This window comes from Chaetodon trifascialis, chromosome 12 (assembly GCF_039877785.1).
Source record: "Chaetodon trifascialis isolate fChaTrf1 chromosome 12, fChaTrf1.hap1, whole genome shotgun sequence".
Lineage (NCBI taxonomy): Eukaryota > Metazoa > Chordata > Actinopteri > Chaetodontiformes > Chaetodontidae > Chaetodon > Chaetodon trifascialis.
The window spans coordinates 19055633-19072665 of NC_092067.1; the positions used below are offsets into that span (position 1 = coordinate 19055633).

Sequence of the window (17033 nt, forward strand, 5' to 3'; positions counted from 1 at the left end):
TGTACCATTTAAAGTTATATTTGAAGCTGCTTCTTTTTTATTCTATGACACATATGCTTTCATTTATTTCATCACCTGCACTTTTTTGGGGGGGGGGGGCATACTGTCAGTGCAGGGCATTGTACTAGCTGGAGGAAAATAAAAGCTTGTTATTTGCTGAGCGCATGATGTGCTTCTGTTCTGTAAGAGGGCAGCCACAAAGCGTAATGCTACGTGAAGTTTAAAATGTGTTAATGAGGACAAAATAAAACAAAAAAAACAACCACAATTTAATTAACAAATCATATAAAAGCAATTTAATGATTGTATCGCAACTACACATACATAAAGGGTCAATTCAATAAATAAAAAAAGTGTTACTGTTAATAAATACATTTTAGTTAAAATTTACAAAATACCAAGCAAAAAGTTTCAGAACAACATTTTAAAACTTTGAGAGAAATATAACATTTGTATAAATAGCCATGCAGTTTGGTAAAAGTAATCAAACAACACAATTTTCAACACAAACAAATGCAGTGCTGTTTATAGCGTACAGTGAACTTTAACCAAAACCTCTCACAACACTCACCACGTTAAAGTCTGCGATCTTAACGTTGTTGTAAAAGTCTATCGCTCCCTTTTTCACTTCTTTAGTTACCCTCCCTCCATTACTGATGTTTGCTTCTTTCCACCTTCTGTCATCCACATCTTGACATCATCATACCTATCTGAGGAGCATGTGGAGGAACTTGGCGTGGAAGCGAGCGCTGGAGTCCAGGAGGATGCACAGGGTCTGGAAAGCCTCCCTGTCCTCAAAATGGTTTCCTGGGAAAAGATGATGAAATTCGTGACTTTTAAATTTGAGTCTAAGTCACATGGGTTAGCAATATAATTAACAAGATACACTAGCAAAGACAGACAAAATGCATTTCTACTCATGTTTCTCTTTTCTGGATTTTCTCATCTACCTCAGTTTAAAGACTAATAAACAACCTGAGAGGGGAACGTCACCATCTAGGGAATATAACTACACATACAGGATGCGACTGTTTGCTGAGTGGCAGGTATCCACTCATGCAGTCTAAAATCACTCCACTTTCTCTGCTTGATTTAATGAGAATTCACACTTACTTGCCACTCGTAATGAAAGAAAACTGTTTGCTCTAAAACAGGTTTTCTTACGTTCACATTAGCAGAGTGAAACAATAGACCCATTAGCACTGGGTGCTGATAAAATAGATCCAAAATTAAAGTAGAGATGTGATGAGAGGAAAACAAGTAAGGGTTTGCTCAAGGTGACAAAAACACATCCACCTGAGCTATTAAAAAAAGGAAAAATAAGGATTTAGCAGCATATTAAGTCTGTCTGAGCTGTGATCCACACGCACAACTAGCCATCAACACACACTTTCAAACCAAACTGCTCCTCCCTGCACTTTTCTCTATATACAGAATATTTTATTTATAATTGTAAATTCTGCAATCTGTAAATTTGGCTTATTTTATTTGGTGACTATTTGCATCTGCCTGCCCTCAACATGGTTTACAGTCTCCACATATGATGTGATTCCCATTTGTTTTGTTATTTTTCATTCAATGTTTTCTTAGTGTAGTTTTTTCAACACTGTACTTATGTTTTCACACTATGATTGTAATATCGCCACATTACAGTATAATATTACTTCATGCAAGGAACCATTTTCCCCACAGCTTAATGTCAACTACCCTAACTTTTTTCAAGACAAATTTTCAGTGTCAAGACAAAACCAAAGAACTTCATTAAAAGGAAATTCACACTACCAGAAACTCCCCCACCTGCTACAGAAAACTCAAAAATCTCCCTTGTGACCGCTGAAAACATGTTCTCCACATGCTGGATGAAGCGGAACTTTTCAGAAGCTGTGCTGAACACCATGCAGATCTGCTGCACCAACTTCACAGCCCAGGACATGTGATAGCCATCCTTCTCACACACCTATGGATGAAGCCATATCACAAAAAAAAAACAAAAAACGAACAAATATATCTTTAGACAAAGGCTGTCATAGCTTCATTATTAGCTGCAATTAATAAAATCAATAGAGAGAAAAACCCTCTCTCTGATGATATCCACCAGCTTACTTTGCAGTTCTGGAAGGCTGACACCGACATTTGAATTAAAGCTGCTATGGCGCCCCGATGAGGTAACAGAATAATTATCTAAATCAGCACCATGGACAGCACAGGTGGCCCTTCAAGCCCACAGATGACAGTTAAATTTAACTTAGTCAGTTAAATAAACACTACTGTAATAGAAGTGAGACAGGTCCAAGCTATGTCTTTGCCTTCTGCCAAGTGCATGCTTAGTCAGGCTGCAGCCCCCTGGCCCTGAGCAGGAATGAGTAGACACAGAAAAATGAGTCACCATGACCAGGGCAAGGAAAAGGTGCTAAATTTAAGATGACTCATTTCCCATCAGCAATACAAAATGACAACGTAACTGCATCATATCAATATCTGATTCTCTATTAAAAGCATGGCCCAACATACCAGACTACACATAACTGAGGATTAAGTTGAAGCTTAAAGCTTTCTTTCTCTGTTCAGCTCATGATAAAATAACTAGCATTCTCACCAGTATGATGTACACGATGAGTCTGGACATCTCAGTAAGTCGTCCATTGATGGCCTTGTTAGCGAGGATAGCATAGCAGAGACTGCTGCCACACAGCACCAAGAGACGAGCCACATTCTCCACGTACCATGGACGTGGAATGACTGGGGAAGATGAGGACGAGGACAGTCATCATTTCAGGGGAACCTAACCCTAATGTGTGTCTATCTGTGGGTGTGTCACATGAAGAACTTTTTAGAACTGCTGAGGTTTGATACCAATGAGCTCTTCCAAGATTGTCAGCATCGAATTGGTGGTCAGGTGTCTGTCTTCTACATGGTCAAACAGCAGAAGGAGAGCCCTGGCCAGGTCCCACAGAGCGCTGTGAGGCAGCCCCCTCACCACCAGATCCTGCCAACCAAGGGTGCCTGCATGGAGGAAACCACCTCACTTACTAAACATGTCACACTATACTGACTGATCTTGATTTCACAGCAGCAGCGTAAAAAAATTTCTCCCATTACAAAAGTCATCCCACTTAATTTTTTCTCATGAAGTCAAATTAAGACAAGCCCCACTAACTATTGCTTTCATGAACTGTGAGCATAAAAGTTATTTTACCCTCTTCCAACAGAGGTCCATAGAGGATGAGCAGCAAGCGTGCCTGGCAGACCAGGGGCCAAGGCTTCAGGAGTAGTGTTAGCCAGAACCGGCTCTCTGGATGGTTCGGCCACGGGTCCAACAGAACCTGACGGCAGAATAGCCGGAGCTGCAGCTCCTGGTCCCACCTCACGCCTGACGAAGCACCAGCAAGTAAAGAAATGTTTTTTTGTTCACAGTAAAAGGTCAGTCACTACCACTTTAACCCTCTGCAATGCCATTGGTTCAGTCTCCTGTTAGAAGAAGTACATAAAAATTCCATTATGACTTTAATAGAAAGAACAGAGTCCTCTCTAACAGACTGTCCTCATTATTACTCTGTACTAAGCAACATATTCACTTCTTCACACACCTGGTTTTCCAGTGACGACTGCCTCAATTTTTTGCAGCGGATTTGTGATGTCACACAGAAAGTTGAATACTCTGTGGCACTCCAGCTCATCCCATCCCGCAATCAGTATCTGTAAAGTACAACAGAACATGTCTAAGCACTATCAAGAACAGAAACAATTGATATTTTTCTGCTAATATGTTTTCAGGTACTGGAATGGGACACAAAGGGGAGATATGATTCATAAGAGGAATGGTTGTATTGTAGAGCACAATTAAGAAGTGATGTAAGGAGCATTTGCAAATACAGAAAACTTTTCAGTTTCATAGAAAAGTCTTTTCTACCGTAAAAGAAAGCATGTTTTTGTTCTGCCCTTTACTGGGCTGTAACAACAGGATGTAGGTGTTAGAGGTGGTGGTAAAGAGAGAGAGTAGAGGAGGATCTTTTCAACCTCAGAATCTGCATACAATCATGTTGTGTTTAGCTGTGCCTGGTTTAGGATTTACTTTAATTACATTAGAGTTTGAGTTTTCTGTCTGTATTTGAGGCCGTCACCTGGAGGAAGGCTCCAAGGCTGGAGAAACCAATGCAGTCTGGTGATGAGCACTGTTCTATCATGAAGCAGGGAATCTGCAACACATCAGTGGGACGGTTTTATTTATTTGGCCTCATCATTAACATAGGTTATGATCAATAGACATTAAGATAGAATGACAAGCAACAACACTGCAATGTGCATCAGTCCAAAGGACGTGAGGTAATGATGCAAACCATTAATCATTTTCATGCCTAGTCTTAAAGACAGTCTAATCCATCTGATAAATTAAATCATTTAGCCTGGTGTAATTACATTTCCTTTGTTAATATGACTTATTTTTTTTAGCATGCAAACAAGCGTCTTGTGTGGGTTTTGGCATCTTAAAATTAAAGTGAGTGAAGTTAAAGGAAGACATGGAGAACCATCCATCCATTCATTATCCATAGCTGACTATCCCTTTCTGGGGTTGTGGGAGGGCTGGAGCCTATCCCATGGGAAGAACATGCAAACTTCATACTGAAACGCCCTGCCTGACCCAGGGAATCAAACCTGCGATCTTCTTGCTGTGAGGTACGCACCCTACCTACTGTTCCACCGTGCTGCCCCAACATGGAGAACCACCAAAGCAAAACCACAGGAAAAACACAAATATTGAAATATTGTTTCCCTATATGATTTAACCCTACTAAATATTAACAATTAACTTAAAAGTGCATGCAATTTTGTTTATTCCTGTACTCCTCTTTCTTGCCTCCTTTCTCAAATCTTCTATCCTTAGAGAAAAATAGATGAAGAAGAAAAATATGGTATGCATTGTCAACTCTTATTAATACAGTTATTCTGACCTTAAACGTTCTTGCTTGTTGTCTCGCCTGCCCTTCTCTTACCTGTGAAAACTTGCTAAAGATGAACTTTAACCTTTCCTTTGTTGGTAGCAACAGGGTGCATCTCTTGAACAGCAAACCTGCATTGAACACAAAAGCACATTATCAAATTGAAAAATGACAAATTATGCTCTTTTCTATCCCCACAGGGCAGCTTATCCAAGTTCAATGCTGTGAGAGGCTATCAGTGACATGCCAACCATACATCAACAGGTTGTTTTTTATACTGTAAATGTGTCATAATGCAGTCTGGAAAAGAGCTCTACAAAATGATACATCCAGAAAAACTTTAATTGCCACTTACCCAGATCTCTGTAGTGCCCAATAGTATATCTCTGCTCAAGGCAGGTGAAGGAGTGAAAGCTTTCAGTGATCATTTTACTTTTCCAGGCATGAGTGGAGATGTAGTCCACAACGTATCTAGTGATTTCCTTGGACACCATGCAGAACACACTGATCTCCAGCACTGACAAACACACACATTTTCATTCACTGAGCACATTGTGTATTTAGATTAACCTGTGTTACTGCAATATTGATGTACTGATCTCCTATTTCATATGCTGTCTGAGTTTAAGTTCTAAATCAATAAGTCTTATATTAGGAATAGAAAAGCAGGCTGTCTTTACTAAACTGTCTAAAAGTTTCCTAAAAACAGTTCACCAAGACAAGTGTAGACATATTGATAAACTCTATGTTGTATATGTAATTTATCATTCATACAGTTGGCGGAGTGTGTAATTTAGCTAGTCTTACCAATTGAATTTGCGCTAATGTTATTCAAATTACGTTTTAGCAACCTACTTTTTATAGGGGGCACCTTTATTTAAATAAATTGTTTAATTTGTTGAATGAATTTTCAGTAGCACTGGGAAGGGAACTTACGTGTTATTATGTTATGTTACAGAGCTAGCCAGTTAGACCTACCAGACAGTTTATCCAGGATTATGTCGAACACCTCCAGCGGGAGCCTGTGAAAGACGCTGACGCTAATGTTGCACTGGCTGTGGGGCAGGAAGGTTCGGGCTGGATGGGGCCGATGATTAGTTCTCCTGTACTGTTTGAAGTTGCGTGTCACTGTGTACCTCCTAGCCTTTCGGTAGGCTTTCCTCTCCATTGCCACCGCCTCTAAACTGACTGTATTTAAAAAGATAAGGCAAATTTGACTTAAATGTGAAAGCAACTCAGCCTAACCAAACGTTGGCTAATTGTGAGTTTTCGCTCCACTGTCTCGTGCAGGAGATGCAGCTATGCTAAGTCGCTATTCGTAGCTAACCTAGCTAGCTAAACAGAAGTCCTGACAAACTAGATTAGCTGTGACTTGATAAACTTTTAGATTTAGTCGTCACTGAGACATATGATTAAAAGGAATACAAGCCAGCCGTTAAGCAATAGAGCATCTTTCCAATACTACTAACTAATGTTATAATATTGAAAGGCAGCAAATGTCAGCTAGCTATAAGTTTCAGAAGTAAGGCTGCTAGCTTAGCTGTCTTTGATAACAGCGGACAACGGCGCGAAATTAATAACGTTGACTTCAAGTTGTTTTGCTCCTCAGATTAAGAAGTATATCCCCCGCATATAAAAAATATTCGGGTAAGTATACATAAAATTACACTACTGCAAGTAAGTCAGGATTAAGTATTCAAAATGTCACTGAAGTAATTGTAAAAGCAAATAGTAAGTAATAGCAGGGCCTTCAACTCACCAGCACTATCAGTGAAATAAAAGGAGGATAAAGTAAGTGGCTTAATAGTGAAAAATATTCAGTATGTTGGGTTTCTGATGTAGTATCACAGTTTACATAGTCCAAAACTAGGACCATGTCATACGCAGTAACACTACATAGTCATATTTAATAAGCTCAATGGAAGAAAATGGTTAAAAATCTTAAATTTGATAAGATTTGTTTTCTTTATTTTCATAATGTGGCTTTTTTTTAACTAAAGTATTAAATAAAGTTATACAGTGTTATACCAATAAAGTTTTTTTTTCACTCAAATGTCAAATAATAATTCAGCTGTTACAGATTGCTGTTACGCCATAAATGATTTGATTTATTAAAGGGCCTATGGTGCTGTTTCAGCTGTTCAACTGTTCCAGGGTTAATATGCATGGTCCCTGTCAAAAAAAACCTATAAAATAAAAAATAAAAACAAAATTTAGGCTGATTAATGATCAGTGTCATTCATCTGGTAGTTTTGTTGCATCTGTCAGGGTGGGACAACTCTCACCTTGGTATTTCCTATCAGTTCATGAAGTGTGGTGACCTCACATAACTCCCATCTTTGCTCCACCCAACCTCAACCTGAGCCAAGGTCTAATCAGCCAGAATGACTGAAACACCCACACCCAGGTGAGCACAGCCTTTAAAATGTGGTAGTTTATATCTTGATAATGTTGTGTTTATCTGTATATATATTGGTGAAAAGGTAATACAAGAAAGAGTCCAGCTTTTCAGGCTTCTGAAGACATCATGGTGGTGTTACCCTCCAGCACTGTGCACAACAAACCAGCGATGCACAGCCGCTAATCACAGGATTATTCTGCTTAACTAAGACTATTAAGCGTTATGCATTCAAATGGCGTCTCCCACAGGCAGACCTTGGAGAGGATCATCCCTTCGCTATAGAGCTTTTACAGAGAACTCAATACTACACAAGGGACCCGGGAGAGGGGCTGGGGAAAACCCCTTGTATACCAACAGGATGTCACGGTAGGTTACGCTTGGGGCACAGAGGGATAGAGGGGCAAGAGCTGCAAAGTTGATGCACCTCAGAGGAACCCAGAGATAAAGCTGCCGTTTGGAATGACCTCACAGTACTGCTTTACTGCAGAGTACAATTTGGCTCTCAACTTTGCAATGCTGACTGAGTATTGCAGTTCTTTTACTGTTGAAATGCCTGCTGATTGAACCCTAATTGCAGTTTGTGAATATTAAAGTTTTTGCTTATAAGTTAACATGCTGATTATGGATTTGTTTCCCCATCTTTTCCTCTTTTTGTCAATTATTCAATCACACAGATCTGGAGATGCAGAGAGACAAAAACAGCTCTTCCGCTGAGGACAATATCTCTTCTGTCTGCCTTTGCCTGGCAACACTTCTCTTGCCTCCGGGTCCACGGTTGACATCGGCCCTGTTTATCTGTCTGCAGCAACAAGCCAGCACTGGTACTGTCTCTCATGTCATCTCCGACATGATGCTCCTGACAGGGATAATGCTGCTGATGATGCTGACGATGATATCTAACACTGGCCAGTCACATATTTGACACCCCTGCAGCACAGATGCATATTTCTTGTCTGTTGAGGCAGAAGCAGAGACAGACGGAGCAGGTCAGTGTGGAATCAATGCCAAAGGCCCTATTTATCAGGAAGTGTGCCGCCTGGACACCTGTGACCATGGCTCTGTAATCCTCCTGCAACCTTGTTGGTGAGTATTCAACTGTTTGGAGCTTTTGCTAAATATCAAAATGGAATAGGTTAAACAGCATCCCGTGTATAGCATTTCATAGTGTAGATACACTGAATATTTCATTGGCTTTGATGTAATCTGTGGACAAACCAGTGTGAAGGAACATGCTTGTCACAGCTTTGCTTTGTTCCTATTGCTTATTTGTTATGCCTTCAGTGTAGTCAATCATTAAGTAAACACAATGAGGCTTCTATCTCTGATATTTTTATCTGTGGGTCTAACACAGAACAATAATCAGTCCGCGTGAACAGCCTCTTGTTCCCTGAGGAAGTCAAAACAATGGGTCTGTATGAGCACAGTTTGGCTTCTTTGCTTTCAAATTTAAGGTCCGGTCATTATTCAGGATTTCTTTTTTCTTCACCGAGAGAACATTTTGCTCATAACAGTGAGAAGGAACAAAAGTAAATGCTTAACTAGTCACATGTTCTTACTGTGAAGGGTTTTTTTTAGTTGTGGCCTCGAGCTTTCGAGACTGTTGGGGAATTTTTACTGCCATGTGTGAATTTGTAAATGTAAAACCAGATGATCTCAGGTCAGAGATCCAATTTCACATAATGTAATCTGGCCAATTATTACAACACAAGTCACTGCTATCCCTTCTTGTCGTAGTTTGAGGCCCATCAAGTAGAAATGCTCTGTCATCAAGTCGTTCAGTGTCTCAAATATCCTGCAGAGCTGTGAAAAATGTTCAGAGTTAGTGGTTTATAACAGTTCTCTCAGCTTGGGTGGTTTCTGTAAATGTTTAATTTCCTCTCTCCTTTCCTGAGGGGAGGTGGGGAGCTTAACAAATAGACTGCTGTGGTTTGCCCTCCAGAGGAGAGCGTTGAACAGGTGGAGCTGAACACTGCTCTCATTAGTTACAGATGCAGTCACCTGCCACTCACCAGAGACTGATGCCAGAAAGTTTCCACAGCCTTTTCTGCCCAGAGACACTTGAGGAATGGCTCAGACTCTGTGACTGGATGTAAGCTCAGTGGAATTTACTGTACTGATGGGGACCGTGCTGAGAACAGGAGGAATCCAGCCTCATCTGCAGCCTCGGGGACTGTAGTTTTGCGCTAGGAATGTTTCATTTTTATGAGGCGACATGTTGTTTCTATCTGTCGACTTTCCTTTTGTCTTATCTATGGATCCAGTGTATATTTATGAGCCGGCTCGGTGACATATGAGACATCCAAATGCTACTGTCTCCTAGCGTGTATGTGCTCTTCAGCAATGAATTCAAACTGTAAACTTTCTGCTTTGCAGTTTGAACATCTGTCCGAGTGAGTAAATCATGGCCAGCATGGCGGTCCAACTCCTTGGCTTCTTCTTGGGGCTGTTGGGGTTTGCAGGAACTGTAGTTGCAACTCTGCTCCCACACTGGCGCAGCACAGCCTACGTGGGCTCCAACATCATCACAGCCACGTCCTACATGAAAGGCCTGTGGATGGAGTGCGTCTGGCACAGCACTGGCATTTACCAGTGTGAGCTGTACAGATCTCTACTGGCGCTGCCGCGTGACCTGCAGGTACTACTGCTATCATGCATTACATGTATTGTGATAATCTGTTAATCATTTCTGCATAATTCTGCTATTTCAGCTTCGCAAACGAGTTGAGTTTCTGCTTCTCTCTCTTTCTGTATCATTATAAACCAAATATCTTATTTTCTGACATGTTGTGGACAACACTGTGTACTGATTAATTGAAAGCCCAAAGCATTTGCACACACTGTAAGCAATTTTAAAATGCATTGCCAAGATGGATAGATGGATGGAAGGACAAGTAGCTGAGTGAATTCAGGAGAATGTTTTTTAAAGTGAGACAAACCTGTGAAAGGACATGAATTTTATTCTTCTTCTTGCAAATGAAATCTTAAATTCATGAGCAATAAAATGCTCTTTTCAGTTCTGTACACTCAGTGATTTTGTTGCTGCTTGCTCTGCTGTGACCAAGCAGCAACAAAATCACTACAGCTAATGTTTGCTAATGCTAGCAGACTTTTCATTTAGTCCTTTTGCTGACTTTTTAATTCTCTACTGGTGCTTCTCTAAAACTACATTTTAGCATTCATCGTGGTGTCAGAAGTGTGTCACTTGTGGCCACAGTAATCGCCCTTCAGTGTGTGTAAACTGTGGGTTTTATGCAAATGAGTAAACACTGACGTCAGGGTAAAGAATTAACTCATAATACAAAGTTACTAAAACTTTAATGCCACTCTAAGTATTTGGGACAGATCAGTGCATTCATATTAACCAGTGGATTGATTGAGTCCTGTTTTAATCCCATTCTTAAGGTGCTCGTGTGTTCTTCTCCACATTAGGCTGCCCGGGCGCTCATGGTGCTCTCCTGCGTCACCTCCGTCCTGGCCTCTCTGGTGTCTGTGATGGGGATGAAGTGCACCCGCTTCGCCCGTGGCTCTTTGATCAAATCTCCTTTGGCGCTAAGTGGGGCGATCTGTTTTCTCTGTGCCGGCCTGCTCTGCCTGGTCACCGTGTCCTGGACCACCAACGATGTCATCATGGATTTCTACGACCCCTTCCTCCCCAGCGGGATGAAGTACGAGATCGGCCTGGCCGTGTATCTCGGTTATGCCTCGGCCTGCCTCAGCCTGACCGGAGGACTGGTGCTGTGCTGGAGCAGCAGCGGTGACAGATCCCGGAGCCCCCTCATTATGCAGAGGAGCCAGCCACCACTGTCACCTCCTCCGGCCTTCAACCACATATATCCTCCAGCCCCACTCTACAAGCCCCCCGAGGCTCTGAGGGACAATCGTGCTCCCTCACATTGCTCCCTTTCCAGCAGCGGCTACAGGCTCAATAACTACGTCTAAAACTAGAAGAAATACTAACGGTATAAAATGAACACTGCATGGGACAAAACAGTCAACTGAACATTTCACCATCTTATTCTTAGTATCTTTATGTGCAGTTTCTGAGTCTGCCGTACCCATAAACAAGTTTAAAAATGGAAAGGAAAGACTTGTACGTCACATTTTCATGATTGACCAAAAATCATCCTCACTCCTCACTCCTCACTTGAACTGGAAATCGTTCTGGTCCCATGTCTTGAAGGCCGCCTCAAACTCTTCTCTGAGGATCAAGGAGCGAGGACACACAAGAGCAGCCTTCACAGAAGTCTTTTACTGGCCAACACACCCCTTTATTGAATATCAGTTATTGATTGGACACTGCAGCTGATCAGACTTATCTGATAATCACAAAATCACATGAGTTTCATACGAGAGCGAAGGCAGATAACAGATTAAACTCAAGTGTATCACTCCCAAGTTTTATATTCTATTTGTTTTCTGATTCACCATCTGAATACAAGTCTGTGCTAACTGTAGGTCTGAACAACAAACGGAACGACTTCTCTTCATGATCTGTTATTCCCCCATTAACATACATACCCACATACATGTACAATTAAAGTCAGAGAGCGAGTTGGAGATTCTGTCAGTCAGCAAGTAGCACTTTTTTTTTATCATTTATTGTCATTTGCAGGAGCAGGTAACAGAGAGGAAACACTGCTGCTCTGGCACTGATTACTGTGCACCTTTATTAGTATTAGCACATGTGCACAGACACAAATTCATCGAAAGTCTCTACAGCCGTTAAAGCCGACTGACAGCAGATCCAGCTGTGATCAGCTGGCATCTTGTTTCTCTAAAAACATATTTCCTTGTTTCTTCCCTCTTCACATGCTTTCCCTGCATCTCTCCATGCACCTAAGACTCAAGGAAAAGACATGAGTGAGGGAAATGTGGATGTAATTTCAGAGACTTGAGATGTACTCAGTGTGTGTCTGTCAGAGAGAGAACCGAGGACTGACACCTGTTGACCTGCTGCTGTGTACCTGAAGGTCCAGTAGGTGGCAGTGTGTCACAGCAGATAGTCACAGAAGAGACCAAAGGGTAAATCAGATTCTGCTTTCTGTGCTGTAACGCTCCTGTTAATGGATAAGCAGTGGCTCTGTCACTTCCTTGTTGTAGCCTACTTTCCATTTGAAATTGTCTTTGTGAAATCCAACTCAGTCATGATAGTTTTTAAGGGAACTGATGTGTCGTGTTAAATAATTTCATGCCAAAGAAAATAAAAAGACAATGAATGTCAGTTTCTTATAATTTAAACATAGATAAGAACTTTCTAAATGTTTTTTTTTTTTATTATTATTATTATTCTCACAACAGAAGCACAGCTGTGATTAATAACATTAATCGATAGCTGAATTCATGCTCAATCTCTGATGATTACCTTTACTGGGATACTTAAGTGTAACCGAGCCCCCATTAACAGCATTAGTTCCCGCTGTGTTTTATCTGCAAAACATCTCCTGGGACAAACGCCTGCTGTAGGTGATATAGTGACACTTTTTGGCTTAAAATCCATTGATCATTTACAGTTTCACCCTTAGAAAACTCTGCTGAGCACTTAACCTGTTACTGGAGCTCTCCTCCATTTTTATTTTCCATGTACAGAACAAATTTGGCTGTGGAATGTAAGAGTTGGCAATCAGTAAGTGTTTTCATTCTTTATTTCTGGCTTAAATTTGGAATTAGGCTATTTGCAGGATTTTGTTGCCCCTGAGTGCTTCTCATTCTCACTCACTGAGTTTCAATAGGTTGGTCAGCTGACGCGGGACATGCCATCTATCTGTTGCTTTGCAGTGTGGACACTGCTTGTCCACAGGGGTACCTCAAGGGTCAGTGCTTGGACCCCTTCTCTTTTCAGTATACACTACCGCACTTGGTGCAGTCATCCGCTCACATGGCTTCTCATTCCATTCATATGCGGATGATACCCAGCTCCTCCTTTCGTTCCCGCCCGACGACCCCACAGTCTCGGCACGGATATTGGCATGTCTCACCGATATCTCAGCATGGATGAAGGAGCAACACAACAACCAGCCCAAAAGAGCACATGTCACTCCGCTGTTCATATCCCTCCACTGCCTCCCAGTTGCTACCCACATCATTATAAGTCCTTGATGCTTGCCTACAAAACTGCCACCAAAACCGCTCTGACCTACCTGAACTCCCTCATTCAGGTCTCTGCCCAGAAATGGTGCCTGATGTTGCCAGCTTAAAAAGGCCCTAAGTCTCTAGCTTGACTTTTTTCTTTTGTGGTTTCCTGGTGGTGGAACAAGTTACCAAACTCCATTCGATCTGCAGAGTTCCTTTCAATCTTTAGGAAAAGGCTAAAGACAAAGCTCTTTACTGAACACCTTCTTTGATGAAAAAAAAAAAAAAGCTCTCTATTCACTCTGTGCATTACCTCACAGCAGTGCCTCGTAGCACCTATGTCTTTAGTGTTATGTCTCTTACCCTTGTTGTTCTCTCCTATCCAGAACCTTTCTTTTGATGTATGAAAATCTCATATCTATGTCGCTTTGGATAAAAGCGTCTGCCAAATGACAAATTGTAATTGTAATGTACAGAAACATTTAGCGTTTTGTTCCTGATACCTTTACTGAAACCACCTCCCAGTCACCACTGGATGGCGACAAAGCTCTTTTGAGAAGGCAGCTTAAAGCCCTCAGTACTTCTTTTTATTCACCAGACTGCATCATTTGGTAGATATGATATAGCCTACCAGCTGATGAATGTTTAATCTTTATGAATGGCACTAACAAAGAGTCTGTCATTAGTCATATACATGAAATTAAGAATTATTATCATTCATAGATGCTGAATTCAACATTTCTGTGACTGTTTTTGTGAGGCTTTCCAGGCTGTCTGCCAAAAACTCCCTGTAATACTGTGGTGACATGTTTCTGAGGTTTATTTGTAAGAAAAACCTTCCAATTAGAGCTGGCCTCTGTCAGGCAGCCTGTCAGCCACACAGACACCAAATTAAGAGGACATGTCACAATCCAAGCGAGTCATTTATCTTATTTCCAGCAGACTGACTAGTCAAAGTTCACATCAAGGAGCTAATTTATATCGCTGGAAAAGCCCAAACAATGAATTCTAATTCTGGTAATAATGCTTCTTGTTCAATAGCTAATGGAAATGAACCATGCAAAACTCTGATAAAATAACTGTAAATACATTTTCAGGAATCACTCCAGAAATATCACATCAAACCGATTATTTAAGTTTAATGTATAATGAGACAGAAAAGACTTCAGACCGAAGCAAATGAGAAAGTATAATTAATGAATTAAGCATCAAATGTTTCTGTTGTGGGCACTTTCACATTTCAGCACCATGGACAGCGGTCTGACTACTCTAAGGAAACCTCCCATTATATACTGTAGTATTTGATTAACACATAACAAATAGTTAGGTACGATGTAATGTTCACAGTGAGGTAAATATTATGTGATATAATAGATTTGAATCATCTTTACATGATATAGAGAGTTGTAGTCTTTTAAAACAGAATTATACTTGATGCATAAAGACTACATTTGGTTTGATTTAAAGTGGCCTAAAAGTGACCAAAATAATGTCCTGGGAGTCACCATTGCTCCTTCCTGCCGGTGGTCTGGTGGCCCTGGAAGCCCCCATGGTAGATAAAATATCACAAAGTCGCCACCAGAATGGCCCAGTGTGGAAAAAAACGTGATAAACTGCCCTTTCAATGGAGAAAATATGGTGCGGTGCCACATGTGCTGCTTTACATGCTAGAAAGGGGTTTGGAACTGTAAGTGCATCACGCCTTTCTGCGCTGGATCCCTTTTCTTTCTTTTTTTCGCCACTGCCCCTTCCTTATGATTTACAGTATCTGAATTTATACAAGTTGGTTTGGAAGTTTTGACGTTTACACGCAAAGAGTTGGAGGTGGGGTGATGTTCTTTCATGCGTGAGGTGGGTCATAAAATAAAAAAGTAACCCTACGCGGGTCTCATGCCCTCGACATTACAGTCTGCGTTTGCAGAACAGACGCGATGCTTTAATCGCGGAGCAAGCGGGGACCTGTGCAAGATCATAAATCAGGCCTGAAATGTAACCTGGCGAAGTAAAGGTTCCATCCATTGCCAGTATGATATTATAATATTGGAAAGCTTTCCCGGAGAGGTTGTGCGTCATGCCACTCTCTATTAGTCGCTATTTTCGTCCTGCCCTGGAAGACATTCATCCACCATCTACCCACCCTGACAGCACCCAATAAACCCACCACTCCCATTCATCTCCACCCCTCCACCCACCTCCACCCTCTCTCCCCGTCCCTCGCTCTTTCCCTCTCCCTCTCTCTGTCATTCCTACCAGCACTGGTGATTTAAAAAAACAGCACAGGAGAATTGTGTTTGGTCGTCCAGGAGGATTACTTTGTCGTACCTTCACATTTTCCCAACAAAATCGTCCGACAATTTTTTTTTAAAAATCTGTTTTTGAAGGCCTTTCTCCTGTAATCTATTTAGACCAGTTTCTCCAACGGAAAGGTAAGAAAATGTCCGTTTCTAGTATTTTCTTCTTTTATAAATACGTGTTGGCTGACTCTAACTGCATTTAACCATAGTGACAGGTGTTGATTTAAAGAGAGATCAATAATGCAATACTGGCCTCCTGGAACCAATGGTGTCAGCTGAAACCCATAGGTCTAATTCTAGTGATGTAGCACATCGGAAACAAAATCCCTATGCATCTGTTTTAGGTCTCTTTTGGTTAAAGAATCGCAGGTTTTTTTGGCGCGTTTGGGACGCATTAATGGACTTTTACGCACGATATTGCTACAGGAAACAAAACCATGTCCGTCAAAATTTTTAAAACCTTACTGGGCTACAAAGCAGCTTGAACACTTTCTTCAGATTTGATTGAAAATTAAAAGCGATCGCGTGAGTAAAGTGGCGCAGTAATCGGGAAAAGCGATGTCTTGAACTGAAGCGAGGCAGCAATGCGCGCGTAAAACAGCCTCAACTGTCTTAAAAGGTGGACAACAAGTGCTACAGTAATAATTTGTCAACTCCTCTGATCAGGACCACTATTTCTACTCTTGGGTTACTTTGATTCACATCTTTCGATTTGATAACACCTGATGGAGTTGTTCCTCTTCCTTTGCTTTGTGCGTCTGCTGGACAGCATAAGGTATAGCTACTCTTCATCGCTTTTACCGAAAGAGTCCAAACATCATCGTTTATGGTGGCACTATTAAGCAAAGATCAAAGGGAGAGAGGCACGAAAGTAGTTATGATTTTTTTTTTTTTTTTTTTTGAAACAAAGACGCTTTAAAGCACCACCAGGCTGTTTGTCTAAAAAATGTATTGTATTGGGTAAAACGTGGTCAACGAGGAGTGTGCAAGCAGTTTTGTAGGTTATATTCTTGGTTGCATGTGTTAGATGCAGGGACTTCGTCGCGCTTTAGCAATTTCACATCACCGACTGGAGGCTACTAACTAAACTCTGACTAAAAAAATCCAGTTTTCATATAGAAATGTGGGTTAGATGTCGTCCTGATGTTGTTTTCCCTGACTGTAATTTGCATGAAATTGAAATTTGATTCGTCTCTCGTAGCGATTCCACTTTTGAGGCTTTAACTGGGGAAAAAATGGCAATAGTAATGAATGCCTCTACTACTTTGGTAAACAGTTGATTTTATGACCATCACAGCTGGACATTTGCACTAAGCGTGAAGATTATCGGTG

At 41.2% G+C, this 17033-nt stretch overlaps 2 protein-coding genes across 3 annotated transcripts; one reads left to right on the plus strand and one right to left on the minus strand.

The window, feature by feature from the left end:
* Positions 1 to 706: 706 nt before the first annotated feature.
* LOC139340650 (F-box only protein 47-like) lies at positions 707 to 6105 on the minus strand. The gene is made up of 10 exons (XM_070976560.1): positions 5916 to 6105; positions 5293 to 5454; positions 4992 to 5068; positions 4122 to 4196; positions 3588 to 3696; positions 3197 to 3370; positions 2854 to 3003; positions 2597 to 2739; positions 1798 to 1957; positions 707 to 807 (listed from the first exon to the last, which is right to left on the minus strand). The coding sequence occupies exons 1-10, from the start codon at positions 6103 to 6105 to the stop codon at positions 707 to 709; spliced, it is 1341 nt and encodes a 446-aa protein (XP_070832661.1).
* Positions 6106 to 7191: 1086 nt separating this feature from the next.
* Positions 7192 to 11372, plus strand: LOC139340307 (claudin-14-like). 2 transcript variants are annotated; one of them, XM_070976068.1, is made up of 5 exons: positions 7192 to 7344; positions 7587 to 7704; positions 8013 to 8421; positions 9712 to 9973; positions 10768 to 11372. In XM_070976068.1, exons 4-5 carry the CDS (start codon positions 9740 to 9742, stop codon positions 11275 to 11277), a joined length of 744 nt encoding a protein of 247 aa, XP_070832169.1. In that variant the 5' UTR covers positions 7192 to 7344; positions 7587 to 7704; positions 8013 to 8421; positions 9712 to 9739; the 3' UTR covers positions 11278 to 11372. The 2 variants fall into 2 exon arrangements, with proteins under 2 accessions (XP_070832169.1, XP_070832168.1); XM_070976067.1 differs by lacking the exon at positions 7192 to 7344 and having other exon boundaries at positions 7522 to 7704.
* The last annotated feature ends 5661 nt before the right edge of the window (positions 11373 to 17033 follow it).

Excerpts from the sequence above, each read along its gene's own strand:
- LOC139340307 (XM_070976068.1), top strand. The coding sequence starts at position 9,740 with ATGGCCAGCATGGCGGTCCAACTCCTTGGCTTCTTCTTGGGGCTGTTG. Across the intron at positions 9,974-10,767 it reads CGCTGCCGCGTGACCTGCAG|GCTGCCCGGGCGCTCATGGT; the intron begins GTACTACTGCTA and ends TCTCCACATTAG.
- LOC139340650 (XM_070976560.1), bottom strand. The coding sequence starts at position 6,105 with ATGGAGAGGAAAGCCTACCGAAAGGCTAGGAGGTACACAGTGACACGC. Across the intron at positions 5,455-5,915 it reads AATCCTGGATAAACTGTCTG|TGCTGGAGATCAGTGTGTTC; the intron begins GTAGGTCTAACT and ends TGTGTTTGTCAG. Across the intron at positions 3,004-3,196 it reads TGGACCTCTGTTGGAAGAGG|GCACCCTTGGTTGGCAGGAT; the intron begins GTAAAATAACTT and ends TCCTCCATGCAG.